The sequence below is a fragment of the Piliocolobus tephrosceles genome, chromosome 6 (genome assembly GCF_002776525.5).
Source record: "Piliocolobus tephrosceles isolate RC106 chromosome 6, ASM277652v3, whole genome shotgun sequence".
Classification (NCBI taxonomy): Eukaryota; Metazoa; Chordata; class Mammalia; order Primates; family Cercopithecidae; genus Piliocolobus; species Piliocolobus tephrosceles.
This window is the reverse complement of record NC_045439.1, coordinates 34,024,073-34,042,960: the sequence shown is the minus strand read 5'-3', so window position 1 is coordinate 34,042,960 and position 18,888 is coordinate 34,024,073. Positions and strand designations below refer to the sequence as shown.

The window sequence follows — 18,888 nt, the reverse complement described above, 5'->3', positions numbered from 1 at the left end:
ATGCAATTTCCTGAATTGCTCTTCAGAATCACTGCTTTGATTTTTCAGTGGTGTCCATTCTGTGGTTTTATATTTTAACGAGTTTTTCTTTTCCCACTGAGTGTTGGGAGGGTGGTTGATAATCACGCTTTTCACTTCCAAGACTTCTTAATACTTCCTGGACCGTTGTTTTCCTAGTAGCCTGCTCTGTTCTATTGGTGTTTATCATCTTAATCCCCCTGGAGATGTCCTATAGATTTTTTTCACAGTTTATATTTTTTCCATATTTTCATATCTCCTCTCTATTTCTGCCACTTAGTTTTATTCGGGGTTGTTTATTAGAGAATCATCATTTCTGGTCATTGTTTCATTCCTCTGGTCACTGCTCAGAGCAGATCATTCTTTTCGTATGCCCAGCTATTTGGAAGACTGCTCATTTTTATAAATGAAGGTATTAACTTTCAATCCTGCCATACATTAGAACCACATGGAAGTTTCTAAAAAATGCTAATGCCTGGTCCTCCCACACAGCCAATTAATTCAGAATTTCTGGCAACTGGGCATTTTCTTTTTTTTAATCTCCCCACACTCGGGGAGATTTAAAAAGTCGAATGTGTGGCCGTGGCCTAGGACTCCATCAGTAGCTGGTGAGGGTGCCCTCAGTGATGGTGTGGGCCAACAGTTCTAAGCCATGCTGTGCATCGGAATCACCTGGGCTCCTCTTTAAAAATACGCACATACTGGGGTGGCTCTGGGCATCTGCATCTTGAGCAAGCACCCAAGGCATTCTCTGGCACACCACAGTTTAAGAAGTCCTGGTTTGGTTCATGGAGTTGCCCTGGCAGGTTTCCCCTGAGCAGTTCACACAGGAGCAGGGCTGCACCTGAACATATGAATGGATGGGCATAGGTCAATTGCCAAGGTTCCCCTCTGGGTCCTGGGTATGTGGCCCAAGAACAGATTAAAAGATTAAAAACCATCTCTTCCAGTGAGACAGGCGGCAGTAGGAATCTTGGGGAGGTAGACCCCCATCCTCCCTAGTGTGACATCCCTGCAGCCAGGTGTTCTACTCTGTGGGTCAAGCCCTGATGGAGTTTTTGATGTCTTTCTGTTTCCTCGCCACGGTACTCCCCAACAAGTCTACTCTTCTCCCTCCTCTGCTGGGTCTTAAGGGAATCCACTTGGAGCTGCGAAAGCCAGTGAGAGGTGGGAGGAAAGCTAGCGTGTCTTTAAAGTCTCCCTGGTTCCCAGGATGTTTTTTCTCTGTGTGTGTGCTTGGCTGGCAGGAGCACAATCCTCTGACCTTACTGTCCACATGAGAAGCTGGCCAGGAAACATCTCCCTTAACTTAGTAAACCCTTTCTGCCATGTGGAGCCTGTTCCATGCTCCTGAGTTGCTTCCATATGCCCCTTGTCTGATGCCCACCCCCTGCCTCCACTTCCAATTCTGCTGCTCGGAGCTTGGGGTTTTCCAAGGATTCTGTTGGGGGCACTCAGCTGTTTTCTTCTCTGATGCCTCCAGTGGAATCGTAGGCTGCTGTCAATCTGTTATGCCACAAGTTCAGTCTATCTGCTTCATGCCTTTCTGAAATTTCTCAAAGCTCTCATCTGCTGATAGGAAATTTCTTTGCCTCTATATACTATGTTTAGTTTTTTTGTTTTGGGTTTTTTTATTTACTTAACTGAGTGCTGGGCTCTTGCCTGTTCCCTCCTCCTTAGCCACTTGTCCTCCATATCCTCACATGGTTGGCTTCACTTCTCATTCAAGTCTCAATCAGCATTGGTGTCCCTTCCTGAGAAGGGCTTTCTGTGGCCACCAATCTAGAGTGGCCACCTCATCCCTCCAGCTGTTCTATGTCACATCCTCCTCCTGGTTCCCTTTCCAAATAGAACTTAGAATGATTTCAGTGCCTAGGCCTATCTGGCACACAGTGGGCACCGTGTGGGCTGGAGGGAGGATGGAGGAATAAGTCATTCTTTATTTGATTGTTTCATTGGTATTTGGGAAAGGAGGAGAGGCAAGCGTGTGAACCGAATTCACAAAGATAAAATGAACTTCCTTTTTTGTTCTTGAAAGTCAGCAAAGAAGTATGTAATCATTTAGGAAAACAGGGTCGCCTGGCCTGTTGGTTTATTCCAACCTATTCAGCACTTTTTCCCCAAGGAGCTGCTACCTGCCCCCTACTACTCATGCCCTGGTTCTACTCCTATTGTTCTAGCTTCGACTCCGAACTTCATGCCTAACCTAGGACAGCTAGAGTGTTCTGTCCACTTACAGGTAGAATCAAGTGTTCAGATACAAGTGAAAACGAAACCCTGTTTCTTCTCCCAACAGACCAGTCCTACCCACTTAGTTGCTGGCAGTGATGTTAGGAAAAAACAGAGTGTGGAATCAGTGCCAACATCACACTTCAGCCAAGGGATGGTTTCTGTCCACAAAACGAAGGCTGAAGATGACCAATAAAATAACTGGGTCACTTTCTCTCAGTTTCAGTTTAATTCAATATATATGTATAGAAGCCAACTATGTGCTGTGTTCTGAACAAGAAGGGCTCTCGAGATATAAATGTAGCAAGGTAAATAAAACATGCTATCTTACCATCTGGCACTAGAACTCCTCCTTGCTTGGCAAAGGACATTAAGCCACTTGGGGCAGAAAGTAAGGCCCTAAGGGCAGAGGGGTTGGCAGAGACTCAAACAACAAAGGGAGAGGGTTGTGCTGTCCTGCTGAGAAAATGAGACAAATGTATTCTCTGTTCCTGAGAGGGGAGAGCTAAGGGGAGGGGAAAGCCAGGGGAGGGAGAGAAGCCAGAGGCCAACAAAAACTAGGTCTCTGTGCAAGGCCAAGGAAATGCCTAGCATTGAGGTGACCAGGGACTTTTCAAAAGCAGGAATGCCTAGTATGTGATTTTTTAAATAGTAGACTGCCAGGAGGTGCAATATGTTCCCCCTTTTCAAGACCCTCAAATTCCAGTAAGGCCCCCACCCTCCCGAACACTTCATGAGAGGAGGGGTTTGCTGAGTGTGGGTGAAGGTTTGTGGGAAAGGAGAGACAGTGAGAATGAAGGGATCCCTTAGGAATTCATGTCAATCTCAGGTGGACTTTGGACTTTACTGGGCTGGGTGAAGGGGTCCAGGCGGGCTCGTTATGATTTCCAGGGCCCAGGATGTCACAGACAATGTCTAAATTCTGCAAGATGGAGAATATACTGTGTCTGCTGTGGGAAGGTTACAGACAGCCAAATGGAGGATGGCCATAGCAGTTGAACAGAATCATGGACAAAATGACATAGGATATACCATAAATAGCAGAAAACTATGCTTTAATTATTTCTCCTTCTCAGACAAGCTATTTGATCTGGAAGTCCAAGGATAAGAAAGTTATATTCAGAGGGGAAAAAATGGCAACTATTTTAAAGGATGGTCAAACTACACCTCAAGTTCGTAAAACATAGTGAGCTGTGATCGCACCACTCCACTCCCGCCTGGGTGACAGAACAAGATCCCTAAAGAAAAAGAGTAAATTCTGAGAAGTAAAGTTTCATTAAAGAAAATAGTGATTGCCAGGGCTTCTCATTGAGAAGTCAGCCAAAAGTTGCCAGATGGCATAGTTCTTTATGTCATCTGAAAACCACCAGGAGAGTGTCCCAGGGATGCATATGGAAAGTGTTTCTGGTGGTGCCACTAACAAGATGCTGGGGTCTAATGAAACCTGGTGTTGTCAGCAGAATGTGGTTTGTGATTTGCTCTCTCCACATGACTTTAGTTTAGCTCTCCCTCTCTGCTGGGTATCAGGCACATGAGCAAAGAGCGACAAGAAATGTGGCTTGTCCAGCTTGGCTGTAGGCATTCACTCCCAGCCAACCTGACCTGCTGAGAGGCAGAGATCATCCCTGAGCTGCCCAGGCACAGCGAGTTTGACAGAACTATTAATCCAGGATATTAGTCAAGTTCCTTTCCTATGGTGGTAGATCTCCAAATATGGCCCCATTGGTGCCTTCCCTCTTTACATCGAGTAGGACACCAAGACCAAGGCCAGATGAAAAAAGAGGGAACACCTTTTTCCCTCTCTGAAACTGTTTGAGAACCAGTAATCCAGAACCCCTGTGGTGGCTTCCACCTTGGTATTTTGAAATATTTGCTCTTGAGACATTCCTTCTTGGAATCCATCTGCCATGCTTGGAGAAGCCCAAGCCATTGGAGAGGCCATGTGCAGACAGTCTGGTCAACAGCCTCAGCTGAGCTCCTGGTCAGCAAGTAGCATCAGCTGTTAGGTGATGAGCCCTCCTGGATGCACAGCACAGTCAAACCTCCAAATGACTCCACCTCCAGCTATAACCATGTGAGCCCCAAGTGAGAACCACCCAGTGGAGCCTAGTCAACCCAGAGAGTGAGAGAGACTAATAAATTGCTTTTTTAAGCCCCTGGATTTTAGGATGGTTTGTTATACAGCATAAATGACTGGGCCAGGTGCAGTGGCTTACACCTGTAATCCCAGCACTTTGGGAGGCTGAGGAGAGCAGATCACGAGGTCAGGAGTTTGAGACCAGCCTGGCCAACATGGTGAAACCCTGTCTCTACTAAAAAGACAAAAATTGGCTGGGCATGGTGGCGGGCAGCTGTAATCCCAGCTACTCAGGAGGCTGAGGCAGGAGAATAGTTTGAACCTGGGAGGCGGAAGTTGCAGTGAGCTGAGATCGTGCCATTGCACTCTAGCCTGGGCGACAGGGTGAGACTCCATCTCAAAAAAAGAAAACAGAAAAGAAAAAGAAATAACTGGACCACTCTTCATTGGAGTACTCAGGACCCTCAGGTTGTTCTTGAGGTATTAAATAAAATTATGGTTGTTTCTTTAGTAACCTTGGCTCTGAGATGGGGACATTGGATTATTTTCTTTTTAAGGAACTGCCTTATTATTTCATAATTTTTCTAATAACTTGTCTTAGTCTGTTCAGGCTGCTAAAGCAAAAATGTCATATACTATGTGGCTTAAAAGCAATAGAATTTTTTTTTCCGCAGTACTGGAGGCTGGGAAGTTGAAGGTCGAGATGCCACAGATTGGGTGTCTGGTGAGGGCCTCCTTCCTGGTTCATACATGGCTGGGTCCTCACATGGCAGAAAGGCAAGAGAGCTCTGGGGTGTCCTTTTATAGGGACACTAATTCCATTCCACATGACCTAATTACCTCCCAAAGGCTTCACCTCCCAAAACCATCACATTGGGGGTCAGGATTTCAACATGTAAATTTGAAGGGGAACACAGACATTCAGTCCACAATATTCTACCTCAAGATCCCCAGAATTTTTGTCCTCTTGCATGCAAAATACTTTCATTCCATCTCAATAGTCCTCAAAGTCTTAACTTGTTCTAGCATCAATTCTAAAGTCCAAAGTCTTATCTACATATCATCTAAATCAGATATGAATGAGATTAAAGATATCATTCATCCTGAGCAAATTCCTCTCCAGCTGTGAACCTGTGAAACCAAACAAGTTATGTGCTTCCAAACTGCAATGGTGGGACAGGTATAGGATAGACATTTTTGTTCAAATGAAAAAAAAGAGAGAGAGAGAGAGAAATAGGAAAGAAGAAAGGGGTAATGGGTTCCAAGTAAGTCCAAAATGTTAACAGGGCAAAAAATATTAAACCTTAACGCTCTAGAATAATCCTCTTTGGCTTGATGCTCTGTCTTTTAGACCCACTGGGGCAGCAACCCTACCTCCACAGCTCTCCTGGGCTGGAGTCAGACACCCATGGCTTTCCTGGGCTGATGCTCTGTCTTCCAGGCCCATTTGGGTGGCAGTATCATCCCCACAGCTTGGTGGGATGGCCCCACAGAAGCTTTCTCCTGGGGTCTCTATGGCTTTTCCAGGCTGGGGTTCCTTGCCTGCAGCTCTTCTGGGCAGCCCAGTCCACCATGGCTCTGCTGGGTGCAGCCCATATTGCTGTCTGTGGGGACCCCATCCCAAGGCACTGGGCAGGAGCATCCTGGCCTACCTATATTGAAGAGATGAATTGATCCTTTAAAACTGCTCTGCTCTCCCACCACATGTCCCTTGCACTCTGGGCCTATGGTGCAAGTGGCAGCCCTGATGAACTCTGAATTGCTTTTGAGTAATTCTTCCATTGTCTTGAAGAATAGTTCCTGGATTCTGTTGAGATGACTCATCCATACTAATATCTTTATCAAACAGTCACTTGGCCACACTATTAGTGGTCTCATTTTTTGCAAATATGGATAGACAAAGAATTTTCTAAATCTTCAGATTCTGGTTTCTTTGTATGCTTAACAATTCTGTCTTTAAGTCACGTTTTACTATAAGTAGTCAGGAAGAGCCAACCTGCACCTTCAACACATTGCTCAGAAATTTCCTCAGCTAAATATTTAATTTCATTGCTTGCAATTTTTACCTTTCACAAAATACTAGAACCAAACAAAATTCAGCCAATTCTTTGCCACTTTATAACAAGGATCAACTTTTCTCTAGTTTCCAGTGATATATGTCTCATTTATGTCTAAAACTCATCAGAATGGCCTTTACCATCTATATTTCTACCAATATTCTGTTCAGGATTATTTAGGTATTATCTAGGAAGATTGAGGCTTTCTTTACAGCTCTCCTCTTTTCTTTCTGAGCCCTCACCAGAATATCCTTTAAAGGCCTAGTTACAGCAGTTTAGGCTCCCCTTCCCTCCCCTCCTCTCTCCTTTCCTTTCTTTTGCTTCCTTTCCTTTCAAGATGGAGTCTCACTCTGTCATCCAAGCTGGAGTGCAGTGGCATGATCTCGGCTCACTGCAACCTCCGCCTCCCAGGTTCAAGAAATTATCCTGCCTCAGCCTCCCGAGTAGCTGGGATTACAGGTGCCCGCCACCACGCCCAGCTAATATATATATATATTATTTTATATATATATATATATTATATATATATATGTATTTTTAGTAAAGATGGTGTTTTGCCATGTTGGCCAGGCTGGTCTTAAACTCCTGAGCTTGTGATCCACCCGCCCGGGCCTCACAAAGTGCTGGGATTACAGATGTGAGCCACCACACCCAGCCAATTTAGGCTTTTTCTAACATATATCTCAAAACCTTCCAGCTTCTATTCATTACCTTGTAAGCCACGTTCACATTTCTGGTTGTTCATTACAGCAGCATCCCACTTGCAGTACGAATTTCTGTCTTAATCTGTTAGGGCTGCTATTACAAAAATACTGCAGACTGTGTGGCTTATAAACAACAGAAGTTTATTTCTCACAGTTCTGGAGCTAGAAAATCCAAGATCAGGGTGCTGGCAAATTCAATATCTGGTAAGGATCTGCTTTCTAGTTCATAGATGGCTGTCTTCCTGCTGTGTCTTCACATGACAGAAGGGAAAGAGAGCACTCTCTGGTTCTCTTATAGAGTACTAATCCCACTCATGACCAAATCGCCTCCCAAATATCCTGCCTCCTAATACCATCACATTGTGGATCAAGATTTCAACATATTAATTTGGAGAGGGACACAAACATTTAGTCCTTAACATAATTCTTAAGTGTTTTGAAGATAGCTCATATCTTCCCCAAGTCTTTGTTTAGATGTTGAATGAGGCAAATGCAGTAGAAGGCAAGGTAACAGAGTAGAAACAAAGAATAGGCTTTGGAGACAGGCAGTCCTGGGATCCACTTCCAGACTGCCACCTACCAGCTGTGTGGCCTTAGACAATCTGACCTCTTTTGAACTCTGGATGTTTAAATACTATTGTCAGCCTCCCTGGCTTATATAAAGATTTAAAGGGGGCACTGTAAGGAAAGCTCCTTACACCATGCCTAGCACTATGAAGCTCCTGCAGAAATGAGCTTTGATATAGACTGTTGCTTCCTTTGAATCTGGCTTTCTTGTCCTCGGTATGGCAGCTTTCCTCCATCTCAGCTGGGGGGTCAGCAGGAATGAAAGACAGATACCCCTGGAGAGCCACCTGCCTTTGCTATGTGTTGGTTTGGGTTGTCCAGTGGGAGGCAGGAACTTGGTGAGAATGACGAGACACAGAGGACAAGTAAGAGTTAGAAAAAGGCATCCAGCTAGCGATTAGAAAACACGGTCAGGATAAGGACACTTCACCCACATCACTATACACATTTCTAAATTGATTTCATTTTAGTGCTGAACATTTGCCATGTGAAAAGTCCTATGCTCAGTACAAAGACACATGAGATATGGTCCCTGACCTCAAATAGCTAAAAAGATAGCTGGAAAGACAGTGCAAACTCTTGAAAACCCAAATGCTGACACAAAACTCTACTAGAGAATTTGTCCCAAGGACGTATCTCTACATAATGGTTGTAAAGAGGCTGTGCTTCTGTGGATTGTTTGCTTGAATTTGGCTGAGAGACAGTTATTGTACCACTCACCTGGAGTCGGATGTTGAAAGATATTTTAATTTGCAGAATTATGTTATAACCACAAGAGACCATTCAGTGGTAGCAACATGTTCAAGTCTTTTCTTAAACCTTAAAGTGGATGATACTGGGAATACTCAAGCGATACAGAAGAGATATGTATAGGGAAGTTGTATCCAGGAAGCTTTTAATAGAACAGACTCCCAATGGTGAAATCGTACTAGGAAAACAAGGAAGAAATGTAGATCATCCAGTTGTGGAAATACGATTGTGAATAATGGATAGTTGAGGGAAGCCAAGGATACATGGTTACATTGTATCATCTAAAAATTCATCTCTTTCCCAGAACCTCAGAATCTGACTTATTTGGAAAATGAGTTGTTGCAGATGCAGTTAGTTAAGATGAGGTCATACTTGAATAGGGTGGGCCTCTAATCCAATATGACCGATGACTTTGTAAGAAGAGAAAGCAGAGACACAGACACATACAGAGCAAACACCATGGGGAGACACAGAAACACAGTAGGAGAGAGTGCAGTGATGCATCTGCAAGCTGAAGAATGCCGACATCAGAGGCTAAGGAAAAGTCGTGAAGCTGGTTCTCCCCTAAAGCCTTCCAAGAGAGCATGGCCCTATCAACACCTTGATTTTGGACATCTAGCCTCCAGAACTGTGAGAGAATGAATTTCTGCTCTTTTAAGCCACCCAGTTTGTTAGTCCTTTGTTATGGCAATCCTAAGAAACTAATACATCAGGGTACCCTGGCTGTCTAGACCCACTTATTTCTGCTGAATTGTGACCTTGCAATTTTCCAGATACCCCCAACTTCTGTCCTAAGCCTCCCTCTAATTCTACATCTACAGTGACACCCCAAGATTTCTGGCCCACTCCAAAAATTGCCTTTCTCCCACTCTCGCCACCACCAAGGAATCTGGTGGAACGAATATGGACTCACCACCTGGGTACCAGAAAGGGGTGACACTGCTGGTGAGTGTGCATCCATGAGGCAGTCACTACAAAGTCTGAGTAAATTTCTACAGCTGCTACTATGGGCACAGCCCTCAGTCGAGGTACAGCTGCCACTAGTACCATCCCTGGAGCGCCCTGAATCCTCCACTGGTAAAGAGTAAATGGCTGGGTCCATCCTTTACAGCATGACCTTGGCAGAAAGATACAATGTCCTGCAGTCTCTGGACATTTGCTTAAATTTGCTGCTAGCCTCAACCCCAGGGGAATTCTTCCATAAACAGTATTTTTGGTTCCCTTGAAAGTTATTGAGTTTGATTAGGTCTGTGACTTACATTTGAGAGAATCCAGGATTTGTCTTCATGCCTAGCCTGGTGCTTTGGAAGAGATCTTGCATGGAATCTCCCATTGTTTGACCTGATAGGGTTAGTCTACCACCATGACCCTATTGGACTATGTCTGGAAATGCAGAGTTGCAAGCCAGAGGCTCCCTGACCCCCAAGCTCATGATCTATTGATCATCATCATTGTAATTAGAAGATACTGCTGTTGCTGATTATGTGTGTTGGTGCAGAAGTAGTTAGGTTTGGATGGGGTATATCTAGAGCTGCATACCAATATAGTAGCCACTAGCCATGTGTAGCTATTTAAATTTAAATTTGAATTATTTAAAATTAAATGCAATTTGAAATGCAGTTCGTCAGTCACATTAGCCACTTTTCAACTGCCCAATAGCCATGTGGGGCTAGTGGCTGCCATATTGGAGAGCACAATTATGAAATATTTTCATCATCGCAGGAAATTATACTGGACAGCGCCAGTCTACAGTTATTTGCTTTTCCAAGCTTTCCTACACACAGCTCTCTCCCTTTTTTTTAACTAAGTGCAGTTTTCTAAGTATTGAGAATATGTCAGCTCCATAATAAGAGGAAACATGATTTAATCTCTTACTGTCTGTTAGAAATAATAAAAGATATGTGTCTACTTTTTAAAAGAGGAAAAATGAGTATTACCAGACCAATGTTTCCCAAGTTGTAATGTGGACGTAAATCACCTGGGTTCTTCTTGAACTGTAGGTTATGATTTAGCAGGTGCAGGTGGGGCCTATGGTTCTTCTTCTGGTTCACAGACGACAGCTTGAATAGGGAAGAGTTGCAGCGTGTGGCTTGTGAGTTAGGACCTTATTGCCGTTTCAAGGGCCAACAAAATAAATACAGCAAGTGGACTTTAAATGGAAAGACAGAAGCTGAAGGAAATATTCTTATTGCCCAACACCAGAAGAATTAGAACAGTTCCCATACTTTAGTCTGAATGTGAGACAGCATAGCAAAGATGAGCTATGCAGCATAGCAGAATTAAGAACTGGGGCCAGGTGCAGTGGCTCACACCTGTAATCCTAGCACTTTGGGAGGCTGAGGCGGGTGGTCACGAGGTCTGGAGATCAAGACCATCCTGGCTAACACAGTGAAACCCTGTCTTTACTAAAAATACAAAAAAATTAGCCAGACGTCGTGGTACACGCCTGTAGTCCCAGCCACTCGGGAGGCTGAGGCAGGAGAATTGCTTGAACCCAGGGGATGGAGGTTGCAGCGAGCCGCGATCACGCCACTGCACTCCAGCCTGGGCAACAGAGTGAGACTCCATCTCAAAAAAGAAAAAGAAAAAAAAAAAAAAAAAAAACTGGATGCCCTCTAGAGCCTTGCTGTCTAGATTTGATTCTTGACTTCATTACTTCCTAGCTGTGTGTCCTTAGGCAAACTATCATGAGGCCTCACTTTCCCTATCTGGAAAACGGGAATAATACTAGTACATTTTTCACAGAGTAGTTGTGAGGACTCAGTGAGTTAACAGATTTCAAATGCTTGAGACAGTGTCTAACACACAGTAAGCACCGTACATGGTTAGTAATAAATGCATGTAACATTCTGCTTCTGACAAGAGAATATGCTTTATTCTGGATGTGTCAATACATTTCTGACCAGTTGTACATCACTTGGCTTGAAACAGGACCCTAATTTCTCCCCTGAGGATTGAGGAAGGAATGGGAGGTGGGGGATAATGTGTTTTGATGAAAGATTGGGTCCATGACGCATCCTGGGTTATAGTATTAGTGAAAAAATTACAGAATCAAAAGGTGGGTCCATAATTGATAGGAACGGTCCAGGGAGCTTAATCAATGGCATGGTAGACAGCAGCCATTTGAAGGTAATGCTGGTGACCATCACTTAACATGCCTCCTTAAAGAAACTGTTCACCATTGGTTACTGTTGGTGTACCAAAGTCTGCATTTGGAATTTGTGCAGCTTTTGTTGAATCTGCCCCTTAAATATGAGATGTTCCCTTTTGGTGAGTGACTGAAAAACAGATTTGAGTCACTGAAGAGAATATGACACAAGCTTTTCTCTGGTATTGATCTTTTTTAAACCTTCTTCCTTCACCCCAAAGCAAAGAGCCCAGCCAACAGCGAGTAAAAAGATGGGGCTTCTCTTTCGATGAGATATTGAAGGACCAGGTGGGGCGGGACCAGTTTCTACGATTCCTGGAGTCCGAATTCAGTTCAGAAAACCTCAGGTAAATCTCTCTAAGTTTGAGCTGTGTGCGGAATGTGTGTGAAGAAATTTGCATAATCCGTCTCTCCCTCTCTCTTTCTCAATGAAACATTATCAGGGTTCAAATTCAAATGCCAGCTAATCTGGCTGAGGTTGAAATAGAGAAGAACAAATTAAAATATGCAACTCTGTCACCACCATAATAGCACCTACTAACACCAGCATACTTCAGTTCAAGTCTATATGACCTTTGTTCAACTAATTGGAAATAAGTCTTCAATAAGAATTAGATAGTCGAACGGATTTGACAACATCATTCTTTAAGTACAGCCAGAGAACCAGGGAGCTTCAGAGTAGAGAGGCACCTCAGAGGCTCTCTCCTCAAAACTTCCCAGTCTGGGGTCCTGAATATCTGAGAAGCTAAACAGAAGAGGGAGGAGTCAGTGGGCTCATTTCAGAATTTCAAAGACCAAAGTAAGTATCACTCAATAACTGGAGATGTAACTGTAGCAGCTAATAAAAACATGTTTTTTTCTTTGAGAATGACTTCTGTCAACTCCAAATAGTGGTTACTCTGATCATCTGATGCCAGTAAGAACACCTGATTGTTCCTATTGGTCTATAATACCTGATGAGGGAAATGTATTAATAATTACTGTTTAATAGGAGAAAAAAATATGATATTCAAAACCTCAGGTCAAATATGAGAGGAAGAAAAGGGGGTAAATTAAAAGGAAAAGTGTCCTTGATCATGAAAAATTTGGGAACTTGTTTATTTAGACTTTTATGGTATTAGATGAAGAATCAGAAATCTGCAGAAAATGTGACTTATCTGAGACTTACCTAGTGATCTTAGCAAACTGGTGACTTCTTAATGGGTAAGATGGAATCTCTCTCTTTCTTTTTTCTTTGTACCAGGTTCTGGTTTATATAGTAGAGTAACACCCATCTTCCAGTGCTGTTTTCTTTAAAGATGTCTTAATAATGTTTAAATATTGTATTACTTTAAAAACTCACCGTCTCTACTAAAAAATACAAAAAACTAGCCGGGCGAAGTGGTGGGCACCTGTAGTCCCAGCTATTCGGGAGGCTGAGGCAGGAGAATGGCGTAAACCCGGGAGGCGGAGCTTGCAGTGAGCCGAGATCCGGCCACTGCACTACAGCCTGAGCAATAGAGCAAGACTCCGTCTCAAAAAAAAAAAAAAAAAAAAAAACTCAGAGCATGTACTGCGGGCAAAGAACTACCCCCCCAAAGTTAATGTGCAACATCCATGCACTTATTTCAAGTGAGACCATCTCGGTCCCATACATCAATCAAGTGATATTTATGCTACACCTGTGCTGTATCAAGCCCTGTGAGAGTCTGCTGAGAGACACAAGTCAAGATGTGTGATCTTTGCCTGCAACGACCTTGTAGGTCCTTGAGGAAAAAACACAAGAAATTATTGAATCATTGAATGTCTATAAATGAGCGTAAACTCTAAGAACCATTTTGAAAGCATTTAAAGGAGAAGAATCAAAGCTGAAGTGGTTAAATCATAAGCTGGACTTTGAAGAATGCACAGGATAATAGTAGACAAAGAAGAAGGATAGAGAATATTCCAAGCTGGAGGACCAAATGAGGAAAGGGGTGGCCGATGGGCCTCTCCCACTCTGTAAGGTCCTGGGAGGACAGGTAGATGCCGACTAGCTGTACGGAGCATGCTGTTCTAGGCATCCACGTGTCTGTTATAAACCAGATAAGGCTAAGTATCTTATTTTGGGTTATTATACAAGAGCCTTTCCTTATGCTGAGGCATGATTCCAAACACATCTCAGAGCTTCACTTCAATGCCTAATGAAGTATTTGTAACAGAAGGTTTGATTTCTAATAATCTTCACTAGGGTGGTGCTCAGACTAGCCTCCCGGGTATAGGAAGGAAAGCTCTCTGTGGCCAGCTTGATGGACCCAGGTGGCCTCTCTGTGTAGCCAGCTCAGTCCCAGTTTCCACCCCCTCCATGATCCCTATGAGCCACCCCTGGGAGTCCTTCTCGTCTCCCCTTCTTACTTGTTCCCCTTGGGTCTACAAGATGGAGTGGTATAGAGGCTTCCTTTACCTAACTACCTCTAAGCCCACAAGTAGCCTCAGGACCCTCTGTTGCATGCACTGTTGCAGAGAGCTTGAAGAATGAACCAGAGTTTGGTCATTGTGAGGGTCCCAGGAGCATCCACTGGCTCAGCTGCCACCTTGCCTGGTCAGAGCATTCATTCCGGAAAGCCCTGCATGTAGCCAGAACCACATATCAGTTCAGACTCGTTTCACAAGTTATGCATCACTTAAAACCCAGAGTGCACCAAGGAGTGTGTCCCTGGCAGGTGTTCAGTGCTTCTTCCTGCCATCACCTCCTGCGCCTCTGCCAGCTCCTTTCGCTGTGCCAGGAGGGCTACATTTAATCTTGGGTGAAAGCATGCGTGTGAGCATGTGTTCATGTACCAGAGCCTAAGCCGCACCCCCAGCATGCAGAAACCCAGACTTCAGAGGGTCACCCCTGCTCCATGACAGGAAAGGGAGTAAGGAAAATAGAGTAGCAGGGAGGAAAAGGATAGCCAAGAGCCTCTAAAATCCTCTCTGGATGCCCAAATTCCATGGTTATGATATTCAGCGTAACTGGATACATGGTGGGTGGGGGAGAAGTTCAGCCGTAAATCACGTAACTGTGGGACTCTTCTGTCACCCGTCACGGGGCAGCCTCTTCCCCATTCCTTTGTGTTCATTCCTTCAGCTGCAGATATCAGCTTGGCACCAACCATGGCACAGGGCCTGCGGATTCAGAGCTGACTGAATAAATATCAGGGCAGCCAAGCACGGCCGTACAGATGCACCTCCACTGTGGCCCATGCCATGGAGGCCCCTGGGAGTTGTGCAATATGGCACAACTTGAGGATCCTGCCAACCTGCCACACTGGCGGTGCTGGAGTCGTTCCTTCTCCGCGGGATTGGTGAGGGGCCCAGGCCACTGGCATTAGGCATGTCAGGAAAAAGCCTGACCAGAACTCACCTGGGTAGATTACAAAGTGCTTCTCCACTTTCTCTGTCCTCCTGTGCTCCCTCTGATCTCTCCAGTGAAAGGACTGCTTAGATCATAACATTTTTGCACAACCCATGGGGTGCCAGTTAAGTAGCCAAGCAGCTGAATTTGTATCAGAGCTTCAGAATGTGGAATGGAGGAGCCCCAAAGTGTCACCCTGGATCCTTTAAGGAATGATTTCCATGATGACGTAATAGAAGTTGGCGTCCCCTTTGATCAATTTCTTCTGGTTGGGTCTGTGAGATGAGGATGGGGACGTCATCTCCGTGGACTGGGTGGGGTATGACCAGCAGTGCATTTTGCTGAAGCTGTGAGCCCTCTGTGGCAGGGGCTACCTCTTTTCCTCCTTTTCTGACCCACCCCGAGCTAGGTGCAGGCTCCCTTTGCACTGACTGGACCCACAGACAGCTGTGTTTGCTGAGCATCTTGGGAATGCACATGGCTTCTGTCCACAAGGCAGGGGCCTCACAGCTCTGATGCAGGGAGCTCCACTCCGTTTCTTGGCCTCATCCTTCTGCCTGCTTTGTGCATTTTCCCAGAATAATAACAGTCTCTTCTTGCCATCTTTTCACCCTCTCCCACATCTCTCCTACACAAATCTTTGTCCTCCCTGGCTTGACACCCTCTGCTGCATGGCACAGAATGAGTTAAAAATCAAAACCCACAGCAAAGAGTGTCCCCCGTACATTTTTTATGAGCTGTAACATCTCCTGAGAGAAGGTAGTTGTTCCTCTAACCTGCAGATTGATGATCCGAATTCCACACAGTGTCGGCTGAAGAGAGAAGCAATTAAAAGAGAACACAGTGGGGTGCCAGGTTCGTCTGGAGAGCTCTTGTCTCTGGCAGTTGCCCTGAGTCCTAGGAAGACCTCAGAAGGTTCACTAGGCCCAGCGGGATCCACCACTTACCAAATCCATGATTAATAGGAACAGAGGTGACTTCCACGACATCACAACCATCCGCAGTGTTTCAGCCAGTGCCCCGTGAACAGAACTCAGCTTCAGTGGTGCTGGGGGTGGTTACTTACTTACATAGGCACCCGGGAATTTCAGCCCCGCCAGGAACTAAACCAAGTTTAAGCCCTGCTTCCTACATCTCCGGTTGACCAGCAGAGGGCACAGAAACACTTTCTTCTCTCCTGGAGTTTGCTTTTTCTCTGGGAACGAACCAAAAGCTGTATTTTCTAACCCATGAAAATTCTAGTTTATGCAAAGTTATGTTAACTGGTGACTAAGGGGTTGCCCAGACCTCCTGGTAGGATGGAGAATGATCAAGGGCCAAATGGTTTGTCTTACCCAGCCAGCCTTGAGAAGATCCTCTTCCTTGAAAGCCTCTAAGGAGAAAGGAGGCTCCCGCTGGGGCAGCCCCTAGATGGTCCACCAGTCCTGTTCTCCACGGCTTCGCCCCGGTGGTATCTGAGCCCAGGCTGTCTCACTCCAAAAGCTAGTTTTTCCGCCAGCATTTCTAAGTCATGAACACAGATCAAATGCCTGCACAGGGGCTGCCTCCCCACTGCTGCTATGACAATTGGCAGGGACCAGGGATGAGGCAGGACAGGTGGTCTCCCAGATACCAGTCCTTGTGTCCTGCCAGTCACAATGGCCCTTCTGCTGCAAGCCATGGAGGCTTAGTACAGGATGGGTGGATTTCATGCGGCTACTGGCATTTCACTCCCTGCCACTCCCCCCCAGGAGGAGCAGTACCTGCAGGTTTTTGATAAGAGCAGAAGCTTCCAAAGCCTCAGTGGGCCTCCCATGGACAGCAGATGTGCAGAGAGGAGCTGCTGCAGCTCTCTGCAGGGGGAAGTGTGGGTTCGTGGGCAGCCTGGGTTCCGAGTTACCGGCTCAGGCCTGTAGGGCTCGAAGATGGCCAACACTAACCAAAGCCTGTTCTGAATTTCAAATTGACACAAAGTTTCCTCGAAACCAATGATGGTAAACACATACGGGATGTCAGGATGCTGTTGTGACAGCAGTTTTGCTGTTGCCTGAGAGAGACAAGGCAGGTCAACTCCAAGGCAGACAGAAGGCAGAGGAGAGTCCACAGTGTGTGCAGGGGAGAACACTGCTGTCTAAGGAATGTTACCCCATACCCTCCCCTCTGCCTTCTTCCCCTTTCCCTCTGCCTCCCTCCTTTTCTTCCCCCTCCCCTTCATCTTCCTCCAGCACGCCTGTTGTTTTCACTTGTACTTAAAAAAATTCTGGGTTTTATGTGACAAATAAAACCTTTTTATTTTTACATAAAAGTTTATTAAATTTGATTCTGGGACCTGGTGCAATGGCTCACGCCTATCATCCCAGCATTTTGGGAGGCTGAGGCAGGCAGATTACCTGAGGTCAGGAGTTCAAGACCAGACCAGCCAACATGGTGAAACCCCGTCTCTGCTAAAAATGCAAAAATTAGCTGAGGATGGTGACATGCCCCTGTAGTCCCAGCTACTCAGGAGGCTGAGACAGGAGAATTGCTTGAACCTGAGAGGCGGAGGTTGCAGTGAGCCAAGATGGAGCCACTGCACTCCAGTTTGGGTGACAAAGTAAGATCCTGTCTCCCCACCAAAAAAAAATGATTCTGAAATTTGTATTTCCATCAGCTCCGGGTCATCTCTGTATCCAGCTGAGTGATGTGCATTTTCATGTGGCCCCCAAATCATCCTGCAAAAATGACCCTGAGTCCTCAGGAACCGCAGGGAGTATGCAGAGCTCCTGGGGTCCTCAGGGCCTTTCCAGAGGGGCTCAGCAGCTCCTCCTCAGTGCTGACAGAGATCACAGAAGGTGACCTCCCATGTGGCATTGATTGAGGGGGCAGGAAATCACTCAGGTGTCATCCATTTGTGTGAGAAGTTGCAGGGGCCATGGGAAGATGCTGACCCAGAAGGTTATTTCCAGCCAGGGATTCAGCCCAGGCGGCCTCCCTCTGTGAACCTGGTTCTCCCGTCTGCCCAGCATGGGGCTGAGGAGCACTCACTGACTTCATCTCTGGACACTTGACCCCTTCTGGTCCTTGGAAAAACCAACACTGGCTTCTTCCTTTAGAGCCAGGTTCCCGCATCTTTCACCTACTGGTCAGACGTGGCCTTCCAGGCAGAGAAAGCCTTGTAGGTACTCTTGTCAGCAGATGGCCGTTTTCACCTGCAAGCCTCCCGGCCACTTCCTTTTTTTCACGGCAGGCCTGAGAGAGTGGACAGAGGGCCCTACGGAACCTAGGGCAGGCAAGGGAGATGGAGGAGACCCGTGCCTCAGCTCGAGAGTCAAGGGCCCGCCTGAACAATGAGGCAGGGGAACAGCTCCTTTCAAGCCCTTCCTTCCCCACCATCTCTGGACTCTGGATAAAGGAACACGACTACTTTCCTCTCAGCCAGAAGCCAGAAGGACCTGAGCACCCAGGACTTGCGGCTATCAGGGAGTTGCAGAAGGACTGGGGACGTCAGATGGCAGCAGCAAGAGCTGGGCAGTCGTATCTGCCCGGGCCACCTGCAGAGAGAGGGCTGGAATCCGAGGGATCACACTGGGCCAGCATGGAGCCTGTGGCCGCCACACTGACCCTTCCTCAGCTCCCCCTCACAGGACCTGAAAGCATTTCTGAGTTAGGTCTGGATAGCAGGTTTTCCAGAGCCGTGCCACATATCCCTCCATCCACTCAGTGCCCGTTTCAGAGATGAAGAGAGAGGCACCCAGAAAGGCACACCAAGGCAAAATATGGCATAGACAGGATGAGGGCAGAGCCTGCTTTCCGATCTGATGGAAGTCACGAAGCCTTCTCTGCCTTATGCTTGGCTCTGCAGGGTCACTGAGGGGTCGCTTTAAGGATCATCAGAATCCTAAATGGCAAAAAATGGCAAATCGGGGGAAGAGTTGGAGCCCAGCATTTGGGGACACACACACAGACACACATACACTTACACACACACACACACACACACACACACACACACACACACACACACA

At 46.0% G+C, this 18,888-nt stretch overlaps 1 protein-coding gene across 1 annotated transcript in view; it reads left to right on the top strand.

Moving 5' to 3' along the window:
• RGS6 (regulator of G protein signaling 6) overlaps positions 1-18,888 on the top strand; it is a 623,561-nt gene that overhangs the window by 554,820 nt on the left and 49,853 nt on the right. Inside the window, 1 exon segment of the mRNA XM_031935755.1 lies at positions 11,772-11,897. Coding sequence (XP_031791615.1) covers positions 11,772-11,897 — 126 coding nt within the window.